Below are 14,990 nucleotides of genomic sequence, written 5' to 3'. Positions count from 1 at the left end.
TGGTACTGTACATGTATCTTTTTCTGTACTTCTGTTGTGTAAATAGAGACAAGAAATCTAATCTATCTCGCAGAAGTTCCAGGAGATATTATTCCATAAGAAATTTTAGATTTTCCATTTTAGCATAAAATCTTCTTTCCATCATGTACTCAGATAAAATCACAATAAATTAAAACTCAAGACAAAAAAAATAATTATCAAACAAGACAATACAAAAGTTTCTACTTGTAAGAAATTTCTAAATCACTTTAAGCAACAAGAAGTCTTGTAAAGTTCAGGGAAATCCTTTATTTCTTTTTTCTTTCTAATAATTAGAAATTGGAGACAAGAAAGTTGAATGACTTTTGTGTATTACATCATTATAAAATCTATGACTGTACAGACAGCTGACCAGCCTGAAGACGATGGCAAAAACAAGGAGAAATTATGTTAAAAGATGAACCTTTTTACTTGTTTGTAAGAAAAGAAAAACTTGTAAGATTTAAAAGCACCGAGGGTCAGTGCAAATACATCAAATATTTGAAATTCTGTGTTTTTCTTAGCCAATATTGCCATAGGCAGATCCATATATAGATCTATACAGGTGTGTACATCTCTAGATAAATGGTAAGTATAACATAAGTATAGGGAAGTATATCAAGGTTAGCATCATATCAGTTGTATGACGACTAGGGTCAAACTCATCTCAACCATACACAGGAAGGACTCCGAGTCATGTGTTAATGAAGATATTGGCAAACAAATCTTGGGATACTAGTATGTGTTCCTATTAGGGAAACGGAGGGTTTATGAATACTTATAGGTATAATCATGTCTGTGAAAAATGTCTTGTTAAAAAATAACCTAATTCATAATAATCTCCCCTATTTTTCTTTTTTTTTAAAACATAAATTTGTGATTTTGAATGCAAAAATGTTCAAGTGTGGCAAAAATATTGTTAAGTTTGTTAAATAAAAAATATCTATGTGTACACTATTTTCTATGCATGAAATTATGGAAAAGAAACACAACAGACAATGTTCATCATTAACCTCTTTAATTATAGCTGTGACTTCGGCCAAAATCATCTCCCTTTCATTTTTACTCATAAGAATTCCAAGAAATCAATTTCAAAATCAAACTTTTTCAATGCAAACATACATCTCCTCTAATAAATTATATGCTCATCTTATTTACTAACTCAAGCATCCAGGGTTTTGAGTAGAAATCATGTTGGAAAAGTCAGTAGACATATATATAACTCCTTAAGGCCACACAAACCAAAATTGAGAAGGAAACAAGTTTCAGTAATCTTTTTATAATTAGAAGAAGGGATTTTATAAGGAATTTACCTTCATTGTATTAAAAAAGAAAGCAGCGACGAAACTTCTGTAGACTTCTGTTTTACATGTCTCAGTTTCAAGCAGGTTCATCATATCATGATACGACTTTCCCTTCATCTTATCAACATTTATTCAGAAGTTGGGAAAATAATCTCAACAGCATTTATTGATACCAAAGCCAGAGGTCACCGGTAATTATCTCCTTCTCAACAGCAGGTGGGTGTCATTAGTATTTACTTAAAACATTTCCAAATCAATGTCAAATACAATAAAGTATGAAAAAACTTCCGTGATGTACATCATTTATCAAAACTTTGTGGAAATCAAGACCAAAAAAGCAACAGGGCCTATATATAACAAGATGCAAGATGGTGTTTTCTTTTTCTATTTAATTGGCCTTTGTGAAATAAATGGCCATTGTTATTTTTGGGGCAAAATTGAGGAAATAAATTCTTCAGGTGATTAAAGTAGACATAGAAACACAAATCTTGAAAAAAAAAAAAAACATCGCCACATTGGTCACATATCAAGCTGATTTACATGTCTATCTTTAATCTATCACATTGTCAGCAAAGAAAGAAATATTGTCACAATCAGCTCTTGTGCACAAGAAATAACAATCGCTTTGTAAATACATGTAAAATGGTGATATGCCAATGACTGTAAATAATGAATTATGGCCATGAACGTATGTCAAGGTTGGCCTAATGATAAGCTTAACTACAAGTTTCTTCAGAAATGATGAAAGGTTTTCTAAAAACTCCTATTCCATTCAACATCATTTCAAAAACGCAGGGACATGCAGGTGTGCACCATCTTCATGTGTAAGTGATCATCTTCTGCACGTTATTTATGAATCCATGTCAGACTGTTAAAGTCACAGTTGCATCATAGTACTTTTCACAACAAAAACGATTGACAAAGCATCATCCTTCCTGGCCAAAATCCTCCGTAAACGTTTGTAGGCGTTTCAAATCCTCTTCATTAACAGTTGGTTTTGAGGTGCTCAGGGACATTAGCATATCACTCTAAGGAAAAAGAATATTAAGAAATATTAGGAGTTTTTAAAAACAGTTAAGAATAATCCTACTAGACACATACAGGTAGATGTATGAAAGACAGTAAATTCTAACATTAAATATCTCTAATGTGAATTTGGTTTTCATGAGTGTTTTAATGGTATTTCAATTAGCCTGACAAAATTTATAGCCAAAGGCACTAGTCATGTATTCAATATAACAGTCAAAGTGTAAACAATTACAGAACAGTTTAATCAATTGAAATATCAATATGGGATTTCCATTTATTTCAAGAAACTTCTAACAAAACAGATTTTGAAAATTATGAAATTTCTTGTTAATGCTGTTCATTTCTGAAGACATCAAAGAAATTAAGAGAAATTCTCAGAATCTGTTACAGGATTTGAATTATCATCTTACATTTGAAGTTGACAACAACAGTATCAGAAAATCAGAGAAAAGTATAATTTCTACCACATTGCCTACAGGGAATCAAACACAGGGACATCTACAACATCTAATATTACATTGTGATATCACTACAAAGTGATATGACCCGCAGGGAATCAGACACAGGGACATCTACAACATCTAATATTACAATGTGATATCACTACAAAGTGATATGACCCGCAGGGAATGAGACACAGGGACATCTACAACATCTACCATCACATTGTGATATCATGGAGTGATATCATGGAGTGATATCACAATGTGATGGTAGATGTTGTAGATCATATTTTCTGATTATGGCTTATCTGATGAAATAAATGGACAGTTATAGCAAAATAAAACCTTGCGACACCAAAAATAAAAATATTTATTCTATCACTCACCAAGCTAACTACAGGTTCAAGTAGCTTCTCTCCGGGCACATCCATCCAGCTCATTTCTGTAGCCCCGGGGGCTCCTGGTGAGCAAGGTGTCAACAGATCATCAACTATTACATTAGGATCATTTCTGGAGGGACCTCGTACCTAAAGAACACAACACAAACAGAAATGATCTCATGTCAAGTAATACATTCTGGAGAATGCCACAGGTACAGAAATGATCTCATGTCAAGTAATACATTCTGGAGAATGCCACAGGTACAGAAATGATCTCATGTCAAGTAATACATTCTGGAGAATGCCACAGGTACAGAAATGATCTCATGTCAAGTAATACATTCTGGAGAATGCCACAGGTACAAAAATGATCTCATGTCAAGTTGTACATTCTGGAGAATGTCACAGGTACAGAAATGATCTCATGTCAAGTAATACATTCTGGAGAATGCCACAGGTATAGAAATGATCCCTTTTTTCCAATTTCAATGAATAATGAAAGATTTTGAGCGGAAGCATTCAGAATGAGATACTTCTTATCAGCCATATGTATAGCAATATTGTTTAAGGATACAAAAGTAGATAAGATACTGTGGATTATTTATCACAACAAATATACATTTACTTTTTTACTTTCGACACTGGTTCAACACTAATTAAGAAAGTGGAGATAACAATTTGTTGAAAATCTGTTGTAGCGAGCATGTTTTTGATTGATGTAAAAATAAAACATTACCAACTCATTTTTATGGACTGCTGCTGGAAAACTTTTTCAACACTTTTTGTGAATGATGGCAGGACCAACAGATAGAAAAAGGAAGTATGTCAGTCATAGGAGGGAAAATCTACACATTCTTGGCAGGATTCTAATAAACCAACATTGTTACCGGGAGCCTTTGTCACATTGACTCCCAACCTTTTGCAAAGAGGACAAAAATATATGATGGGCCTAAGATTCATGTTAAAGCTGAGAAAATTAGGCATAAGGAACAGTCATTAGTGGATGACAAAATCCCTGGGGGGATATTACCCTGTATATACAGTGATCAGGACAAAGGCAACAATAAATCACCACTGTTAGATTATTTTGTGTATCAGATACTATTTTAATCCAAATGTCTTCAACACTTACTCTCTTGAAATGTGTGGCTGTCTGTACTTTCCTTACAGGCTGCATCAGGGCATCTCTTACAACGATACTGATATCTGCTCCAGAATACCTATAATGGAAATACAATATTTCTATATAATAAGGTACATAGCTTACTAACAGTGTGTATAAAATATAAAATCATATGTTAATCAATATTCAACAAAACTAGAAACTGTCAACAATGAAAACATGGATATCCCACTTATACCCAAACCAGAATCCGATCTGGAGTAGAACTTCATCTGATGGTATGATCAGGATGCTAGGTTCTCATCACATAACAATGATAATTCTTATTCTACAACTATAAAGCCTGTTGCATGTTCCTTACAAGCTGTATGTATATTTCTCTGTAATAACTATCATAATTTACTGATGACTGATAATTTTCACAGTATTGATACTATTAATGTGAGTTTTTCTTTTCATAAATATTCTCACCTTATCAATGTTATTAGAACACATGCTCCTATATATGCACTACTGTAATACCTACATGTCTGATTTTTCATTGGGTTGTCTAAACTTGTACCCCTGTATATTCTCTGCTGTAATACCTACCCATCTGATCCTTCACCAAGTTGTCTAAACTTGTACACCTGTATATTCTCTACTGTAATACCTACCCATCTGATCCTTCACCAAGTTGTCTAAACTTGTACTACTGTATATTCTCTACTGTAATACCTACCCATCTGATCCTTCACCGAGTTGTTTAAACTCATGCTCCTGTATGCTATGCGGTGTTGTGCCTAAGTGAAGTTTAAACATGGCCATTCTTGCTGGAGCTTCTGGTAAAGGGATGTAAATTCTCTTCTCAAATCTACAAAGAACAAATGCTTAATAGTTACAGCAATATAGATGAAGTAAGGCCAGTGAATGCAACAATGTATTAAGGAGACAAGTATTAAAACTGGGCCCTGGGAATTATCAGCTTTGAACTAAGAGCAGTGACTAAAACAGTCAAGTTCCTTCAAATAAATAAATTCAAATGATAATCCAGATGGTGATATAACAGCTGTAGTAAATTCATGTTTATTCTATACAACAAACTTTGCAATTCTATTGAAAATTGAATTTTTATAGTGATATTCTTTCAATTTTTAATTCCTTTTTTCCAAATGTTAAATTAATGATAATTAATACTATAATAATTGAATTGATAGAAGCAATCAATAAAATTCAAATACTTTTACAGATTTTGTTTTTATCACAAAAAGAGAAATGATATATTTTTTTTTTTTAGAATTTTGGGAATATAGAAAGTGTAAAATTTAATTTAAGTCTATTGTGGCAAAACCTATATTCAATACAAATTCTTACCTTTCAGAGTCAAATTTATGTTTTCTGAAAGACTAATTGATATTACCTTCTTCTGATGGCTGAGTCCAGTACCCAAGGTATATTGGTGGCACCTAACACCAGGATTCCATCATTGTCATTCCCAACTCCTTGCATCTGAACCAAGAACTCAGTTTTGATTCGTCGACTGGACTCGGACTCACCCTCCCCACGGGATGAGCAGAGGGCATCCACTTCATCAATGAATATGATGCTGGGCTTATGTTCCCTCGCCTGTTGGAACAGGGTTTTCACCAATCTGTAACACAAAACAATGTATTACACTAGGTACCAACACTGACCATACTTTATACAATAAAATCTCATATTTGTTAAGCATAAATTTCTTTTGCTGTTCAAAATAACTCAAATGAATATGTACAAGAAGTAACAAATGATGCCAGATTTTGTCAACATTTTAAATAGGTATTATGAAGACAGAACTGGTGAAATATTTAAATTATTATTCATTCCTCTTTACTTGAATCTGATAAATTCATCACAAAATAAGCTACGATGATCTATTTGAGCTTCTACAACCTACTGGCCTTCCATCTCAGTAGATGATTCTGGATCAACAGATCATTTGCAGAGAAAAAAAGGCAAATCTGTTCCCTTGGAGTTACTAGATAAGGTAAACTGTTTTTCAAGTGAGGGATAGTTTTAGTATGAAAATGATAAAGGTAGATAAATATTGAAGTGTAATTAAAAAAACCCAACAAAACATACTTTTCACTCTCTCCAAGCCATTTAGACACTAAATCTGCAGATGATACAGAGAAGAATGTTGAATTATCAGCCTCAGTAGCTACAGCCTTTGCCAAATATGACTTTCCAGTACCAGGAGGCTGAAAGTAAAAATACACAACATTTTTATAGACAAAGTTTAAAACGTTTTTTTCTTTCTTTTTGAGACTTAGGAAAAGTTTTGAAATTACTCTATTTCTCAGACTGTTATGTATGAAGAGCATCACTTTGGTTCACATTACCTGAGACCAGATTTATTTGTACGACTTTCATAATTCCAACTTACCCCAAATAATAAAATTCCTCTCCAAGGTTTGCGTTTACCTGTATGAAAAAAAAATGTTTTTCATATGATCAAACATTCTGACTTAAACAGAAATCAGTTCAAAGATAAAAGTTCTAATCATGTTCCTACAATGGGAGATGAAGTGATTTTTTACTGAAATTCCATTTTGGGATAGAGAGAAAAGCAAAATATTGAAAGCTCAACTTGTACAATATGTGTATTTTAAAAGCAGGAAAAACATTGCTTTTGTCATCAAACACACTTATTATTTACAAAGTAATTTACTTCACTACATTCTGCAAATAAATTTATGGAATAGTGCATTATTCATGGAACTATTTTCTAGAAAATGTTTTCAATGTCTACCAGAAACATTTTATATACTTTTATAACATATTAGTAAACTGTTCAGATTTTTACCTGTGAAGAGATGAGGAAATTTAACAGGTAAAATGACCGCCTCTTTTAATGATTCCTTAGCCTGGTAAAGTCCAGCCACATCATCCCATTTAACATTGGGTTTTTCCATCACTATAGCTCCTGAAGCATTTGAAATAAACAGGATTGAATTACAACAAAAAAGCTACAATGCAGATTTTGAAACATTAAAGTATTTACTGAATATTTAATAAAAATAAATTACAAAGCAGATTTCTAATATTTGAAAACTTATTTTTTCAATATTTTAAAACCAATATTGTATATAAAACAGCACATGTGACTGAGTACCTTATTAAAAAAAGTTATTTACCTGAAATTTGGTCATTGAATTTTTTATTCTCTGGATCTCCTTTGTCATCATCTGAGTCACTATCACTACCTTTTCCTTTCTTATTGTTCCTGAAAAACATAAGGAAATCTTACATAGTGATACATATTGATCCAGAAGATCAAATTAATGTTATAATAATCAGATACTTTATTTTCATGAACACATACATCATATTTCAGTATTTTCAATTACAAACTTACATATATGTATAAATTAATGTAAAATAACTGATTTCGTGTAACTTCTAAATCATTTATATTAGTTTTTTTCATGAATAAAAAAGCTGGTAGATCAAAATTAGTAGTAATAATAAGAAATCATAATTCTGTGAAAAAAGGTAAAAGTTGAAAAAATTGATAAATTATTTCCAAAGGTATACAACTGCAACTGGGAAAGTCTTAGAACTTTTATCACTCTGTAGTATAACAATGTAACATTTTAATTATATGTAATTTCATTTGGTTTGAATACAAGCACTAAATTATGATATGATTTATTATATCTTTGTTTTATATACTTAACTGGACAACATCAAATAAAATCATGTGTGTGATGTAACATTGATCATACACTCTTTTTTTTCTCCCATATTCAGTTTTCATGTTTGATAGAAAATATCTTTGATAGAAAATGTCAGACTTTATTTTATGTATCGCATGTAACTAATTGCCTCTTTCAAATGTTTTTCATTGCAATATCATTCAAAAAATTTATCATCAATTAAACTCTATGGGCGACACCTCAAAAAAAAAAAAAATACCTGGAGTCCTTGGATGGGAGAGATGTTCTACTGAAATACACCTTACATAAAAAGAAACTACTGGACAAAATTGTGATCTAAAACCATGACAATGACAAACAGCAAATTGACATGTACCTCCCTGTTGTAGAGCCCCCTCCATCAGCAACTGGATTCTTCTTTTTTCCATAAACATATTTCTTCAATTTTTCAGCTCGGTCAAGATACTGCATACATTTAGATCTGATGCTTTCTTTAGCCTTGTCACTCTGAGCTTCATCTGAAATAGTTTTGATGCCAAATACAAATCAAAAATGTACAATATTTGACGAAAACATTGTCACTATGTTTGGGACTCCTGTACCAAAATTTGGAGAACCTACTAATATCTGCAGTAATGTGACTCATCAAAACTTTAGAAATAGTGTTCTGGACTCAACTAGTAAATCCTACAAAAATTACTTGTATAGAATGAAAGATTTCAGACAAACCATTAAAATGATATTTTAATGGGTTTACTTTGCCTATATGTCCTTATGATACAGTTACACATCTTTTTTGAAGTGTTTGAAATTTTGTACTCAATTCCATTTTGTGTGTGCATCATAATTATGATTAATTTGAATGATTTATGATTGTGATAATTAAATCAGTTTAATTTATCTTTGCCATTTTTGAAGAAAAAAAAACCACTTATAATTACATTTGATTATATTACTACAACATTCCTTACCAAAAATTACTTACATTTCATGGCATGGAGAAAATACTCAACTCCATGTTCATACAACTTTAAGGCTTCTTCATAATTCTTATTTTTATCTTCCTCTGTTGCCTTGGTAACAATATCAATAGCTTTCTGCAATAAACAATGTTTGACTTAAAATACATATATATACAACATGCTTCTTCACAGTGTTTTATTCTGAAGTTCAAGCCCATCTCGGATTTGCCATTGCACAAATTTAGAATCTGTTTTGCTTATATTGCACTGAAAATGCATTCCCAGAAACTTGACTATGATTCCATTGCAGGAGAAATTGCATAATTATTTGAGTTTAATGACATGCACTGATAGATCTTACCATTTTATAATTTAGAGAGAGGGTTTTCAATTGCAGGTTTAGAAGTGAAAAAAAATCCTCTTAAATATGTAAGATCAGAAATAAGAAATCAGAACCTATCAGAGAGTTTAAAATCCTGTTTCACAAGATATACACATAAAACAAGAATGAGACAAATAATAAAATACCTCAAACACCATACTCTCCCAATAGAATGCTGACCATACCAACACTGTTTAAGTCAGTATTCAGTACCCTGTTGCACCACAACCCTGGGAATATGCCAGTGCCATATTTAGACATGAGCTCCAAATCACATGAGCGGCGTCTCACATGATGTAAGTCCCATGACTTTTTCTATTGTTGATATTTTTGGAACATTTGGTGCCATTTATATCTGGTTTGTTTTAAAAGAGGTATGGATAGATTTCATTTTTAATTAATGGCTCAGAATACCTAAGTAATAATATGTTTCTAAGAAATAATATGTTGGGGGCATTTTCTGAGGTAAAAACAGACAGTGCAATAATAGATGTTAAAAATTTGCATTACATGTATTAATAAGTTTACTATACATGTATACAAAGACATGGGTATCATACATAAAGAGACTTCTGTAGTTGTATGGAAACAAATGACAATCTGTTGGCACCACATTTGGGTATAAACACCAGTCACATGTTTGAATACTTCACATGACATTATGTCAATAATATATATAGGATATTGCTGACATCAATGTTGACCTACTTATTGGAATCGATGAAAACAAAAACAGACTAATAGGAGTTCAGAAAATCAATCAAGGTAACAAATTCCTGAAGAAAAGACTTAAATATTTTATTTTTCAAAATTTAAGCAACAAAGAGAACCTGATTTTGTAAATATCGTATCAGATTTGTTTCTCAAATATTCATCAAGACCATTTAATACTTGGAGGTATACATAGGAAAAGTGTTATATATGCTCTGTATCTATCACTCTATTACAAATGTAGAGATATACTCTCTGAGGAGATAAAAATTTAAGACAATTCTTTTCTAATACCTGTTAATCATTTTTGACCAGTTTTTGAAAGACAAAATTATTCAATTGATTTGGTAAGTGGATAATTAGATATATTATGTACTGTGCCTCAATAACAAAATATTTGATTAAAATCTTAAATCTAGTCCAGATATGTGAAAACTGACCATAATTTCAAAGTACAAGATTTCAAATTTCAGTTAGAAATTTGGAGTCTATGATTACATTACTTTGTAACAGACTTTAAATTATAGTTAACAATGTTACTTGTCATTTGTATGAATTTATATTTTAAAAAATCTAATAAGTGTAAAGTATTTCAATTTTTAGCTTTTGCCATAAAACCATATTCCATTGATACAATGATTTAACAATTCCTTCATAACATCAGTATGATATACACATGTTCAATGTATATGCTATCTAATTTTGTTACAATATATTTATTAACTGCCTTTTAAACTCTTCATATTGTGACATCTATCTGGTGCTGCTTTCCTTGTTGGCCCTTTAATTCCTGGCTTATACATGTACTACACTTTTGACATTTTGTCTTATACATGTCATACTGACATCTGTATTTCCCCAATAACTAGCTAAGGTATTTGGAATCACAGTCTTCGGCGATTTTTTTCTATATCATAATAGTATCTAGTATGTGTTTTGTTATATTTACATCTTTCTATTTTCTATGTTTGTCACTATTTACATAATACATCTTTATTGTTTTAATATTCAGAATATGCACATGAAACTTTTTGTATCTTGCATAAAGCTTCATCATCACATAATAAAATCAGAAATGCACCGCATCGGCTTGTTGCAACTTAGAATTTGTATAAAGTAAGTCGGAGGCTCATGATATAAGCATGCACAATAGGTTCTGACCAATTTTATACATATCCTTATTTAGCCTGCAACTGCCACCACCATTGTTGGAACACTCATGCTACATACATTTTTGCTGTATTCGGCAGTGACATAAAAAGGCTGTATATTAGCAAGTGTAGTAATTTTACAGAATTACTATCTGAATTTTCTTAAATATCACGTTTAGAAATATAAAAAGTTTTTGAAATAAGTGATTTTACAACTTGTAATGAACAAGTTGTTTTATGAAAATTCATAAAATCACTGTTATATCCGACGAAGTTTGGAACCACGTTCCGCCTGAAACAATTATTTTGGCATCAATCATCAGGCAAAATTTAGAGGCCAGAGACTAACCACCTGTCTTTCTTCATCCTCACCAAAATACATCTTATATTTCAAGGCACTGACCAAGTATTCTCTATAACTGGATTTGTCACAAGCCCCCGTGTTATATACTGTATTGTATCAATATAATCAGGAAAACAACAGAAGGAAAATGATATAAAATACCTCCATCACCATGATGTTCCCACAGATGACCAAACACAGACTGTTTCCAACTATATTTTGTCAATGCTGTAGAGTGATATACGAATCAAAATTCAAGACTATTTTGGACATGACTATGAATCACCTGTGCACGTGAGGCCGAATCGATCAGACATAAATAACTCCCGATTTGTTTACATTGGTATCTACTATAACAGAATAACGAGTCTTTATTACAAAAAAAATAATCGATGAATATTAAGAAGCATATAACACTAAAGCTTGCATCCGCATTTCAGAAAAAAATATTTCTGTTCAATATTCCAACCGTTTGTCGAACTTCCGTATTTTTGCATGTAAACAGTCAAAAATATAAACTTGTCCCATGACTTTTGTCATCGACTTGCTAATTCGTGAGAGACTCTGGCGTCATTTACCTGTAAGGTTGCCATGAAGAAAATATCGGTACGTTGTGACAAATATGTGTGTTACAACGGTAAGAACGTAAGTAAATATCAAGGGTAACACCCGGTTCTAGACGCCTATCTTCGGTTGATTCATTGCTGTCAGAAATGGAGGATAGCCACTTCCGGGTAAATTTTGATCACATGACTAGGAAGGGCACTAACTCTGTTCAGACCATAATATAATCTCATCAACACTAATATAATACAATTTATTATAACTTTTACTTTCATGAAATACGTATGGAGGATAAGTTTATTCTTATATACTAATCGAAACTTTTTAAATAAAAAATATGCATTTGTTACAGGGTCAGATTTTCATGCATATATATATATTACATGACGCCTGCGTAAGTTCAGGTGGACCATTCGGTCCGTTTATTCCAACATAGACAGGTGTACGTACAAGACGAACTATGCAATGACAATACACAAATAACATTAACCATATAACAAATATCACACACGCAAAACATACATATATCACTTTGACAAAAAGATAATTTAACTGTATACTTGCAACACTAGTACAACATTGAGTTATATTGAATTATATTAAACTGATGTTACATAATTCCATTACAGATATAGCGAATAATAATAGGAATATATAGATATTTCTATGAACAATGCGTTCCTAGTTTATTATTTACAATATGAGGTAAGTATTATGATTAAACCTGAATACTATAAATTATCTACATTCTAAGTGGAATACATATAAAATCAATTACCTGTGTATGGCACAGAGTTTGTAGGTACCTTGTCAATTATTTTACATATTGCGACCACTATGTATGGTAGGGCAAGTCTGTAAAGTTACAAACAAAGAAACTAGAAATCCGGACTAAATTATCTGTATCATTATATAATCTTATAATGTACATATATCGAAAAATGGATTTCAACATATTTAAATAATATGTTATTTGAATTCATTACTGGTTTACCGTAGTTTTGTACCAATACATAACAATGAAACTATTTGACATCAAAGTAATATAAATCTTACTCTTTATAAATATAATAATTAAATACCACTAGTAGGAGAGTACAGGATAATAAAGATTAAACTTACAATGCTCGTCCTTTGCCGGCCGGTCACACAATGAAGCAATGACCGGAACATCAAAACTACCGCGAAATCGACGAGCAAATAAAATAAGACATAAGACTATGACGTAAGACAAAGACTAAACTGACCACTGACCACACGATACGATACTAGCAGACGATACTAGACTATACTCTAAGACGACATACAGTATAAACGGAAACTAATAAATACGAAAGAACAATTAGGAAGACAAAACAATTTACAATATATGACGAACAGTCGATCCTTCTACATAGATTTCAAACACATATTTCTTTTTAAAAATGATTGACTTCCACAAACTGTTAAGACACATTGCTACTGCCTGCATTATTTGAAAAATAAAAGAATTTCGAGAAAAAATAGAGCCAAAAATAATCTAATACTACATGTATTACATTTGTGTTCCCATTGAGCATCCTTTGAACTTGAATATGAAAAAAATGTTTGACGCGAGTTGTTTCCCTTGATACATGTATTGATTTATATAATCAGCAGACATACAATTATTAATATGAAATAGGCACTGCCTAAAGCGAGCGCAAGTTGGCCAACAAGATGCACAATTGAACAGCCTGATCCGTCTGCACCGAAGCTTGTTTTTTTTAATTTGTTGTATGTTTAACAAAACATCGGCACATACAAATGTACCAATATATCAACCATCAGCGACACGTCTTCTTCTTCTAGAAAACAATGTAACACCGTGATCAGGGTGTGGTTTGGTGGCACAGTTGTAACACACTTGTCTTTCACCCATATATATACATGTATGTGTTAATATTACAACAAGTTAATTTCTATTTGTTATTTCTAATTGTTCCATACAAAGTATTGAAATTGAGAACTTCTACTATAATACTAGCTTGATGCCTGTACAAAGCTTTGAGTAACAGGTAATTACCTTGAATGGTTTAAGAGAACTGGTCTGAAAAAACTGAACTTTGTGATTGGCCTATCTGTTTCCATGGTAACATAAAAAGTATTTAAATGGAGAACTTCCCCATAGCAAAAGAAACTAGCTTAATAAGCGTAAAAAGTTTTGAGCAATTACCTTGTCAGAGTATTGGCTCAGAAAAACTTAAATTTGTGATGTTTATCGGTTTCCATGGTAACAATAAATGTATTAATAAAGTCTTTGACCACATATCTAGACTATAAAAATTGATCAAAAAGACCTTCAAAATAAATGCACAAGAGTTTCCCTTTTATAGTTACAGATATTGCAGAGGACTATCTATTATCTTTGCTTTAAAAAAGAAAGGATTTTGTAGTCAAAATATGGCGAAAGACAATATATTATAGTTTTAGTCGGATTTGTGAAGGCGGTGCTTATATGTTTAACGAGTTTTCATGATTAAAATCAGAATGTTCTCTCCCACCGTTTTCTTTTCTCTTTGTTATTGAGAGTTTTCGTTCTGATAATCAACAAAACATAAAATGCCTTTCAATGGGTCGGCAATTTTCGTTGCGTGCTGCAGCAAGTGTATTGTGGGTAATGAAGTTACGGCCACACTTCCGTTTAAAGTTGATCATATGGGCAGGTTGTTGGAGTTGAATTATCACACACACACACACACACACACACACACACACAATACCATATAGCGCTCGCTATTATTATAGTCTTAATGGCCCGCCAAACACATAAAGAGGTCATTAGGGACATCAACCATAGGTGAAACACACAGTGATCAAAAAAGGAAAAAACCTAACAAACTAAAAGGTAAAAGGCAAATGCTTAAAATCTTAAATGGTTATAA

At 31.9% G+C, this 14,990-nt stretch overlaps 1 protein-coding gene across 1 annotated transcript; it reads right to left on the bottom strand.

The window, feature by feature from the left end:
• Nucleotides 1–265: 265 nt before the first annotated feature.
• LOC132544237 (vacuolar protein sorting-associated protein 4A-like) lies at nucleotides 266–12,232 on the bottom strand. Its single transcript, XM_060207809.1, has 12 exons — nucleotides 12,102–12,232; nucleotides 8,960–9,071; nucleotides 8,351–8,492; nucleotides 7,453–7,541; nucleotides 7,122–7,241; nucleotides 6,702–6,739; nucleotides 6,398–6,516; nucleotides 5,697–5,927; nucleotides 5,019–5,150; nucleotides 4,307–4,394; nucleotides 3,181–3,321; nucleotides 266–2,350 (listed from the first exon to the last, which is right to left on the bottom strand). The coding sequence occupies exons 1-12, from the start codon at nucleotides 12,114–12,116 to the stop codon at nucleotides 2,249–2,251; spliced, it is 1,329 nt and encodes a 442-aa protein (XP_060063792.1). The 5' UTR covers nucleotides 12,117–12,232; the 3' UTR covers nucleotides 266–2,248.
• Between the last annotated feature and the right edge of the window lie 2,758 nt (nucleotides 12,233–14,990).

The sequence above is a fragment of the Ylistrum balloti genome, unplaced genomic scaffold, assembly GCF_031769215.1.
Source record: "Ylistrum balloti isolate Yb309-2 unplaced genomic scaffold, AGI_CSIRO_Ybal_v1 Utg369784, whole genome shotgun sequence".
Lineage (NCBI taxonomy): Eukaryota > Metazoa > Mollusca > Bivalvia > Pectinida > Pectinidae > Ylistrum > Ylistrum balloti.
This window is presented reverse-complemented; position numbering and strand designations above follow the sequence as displayed.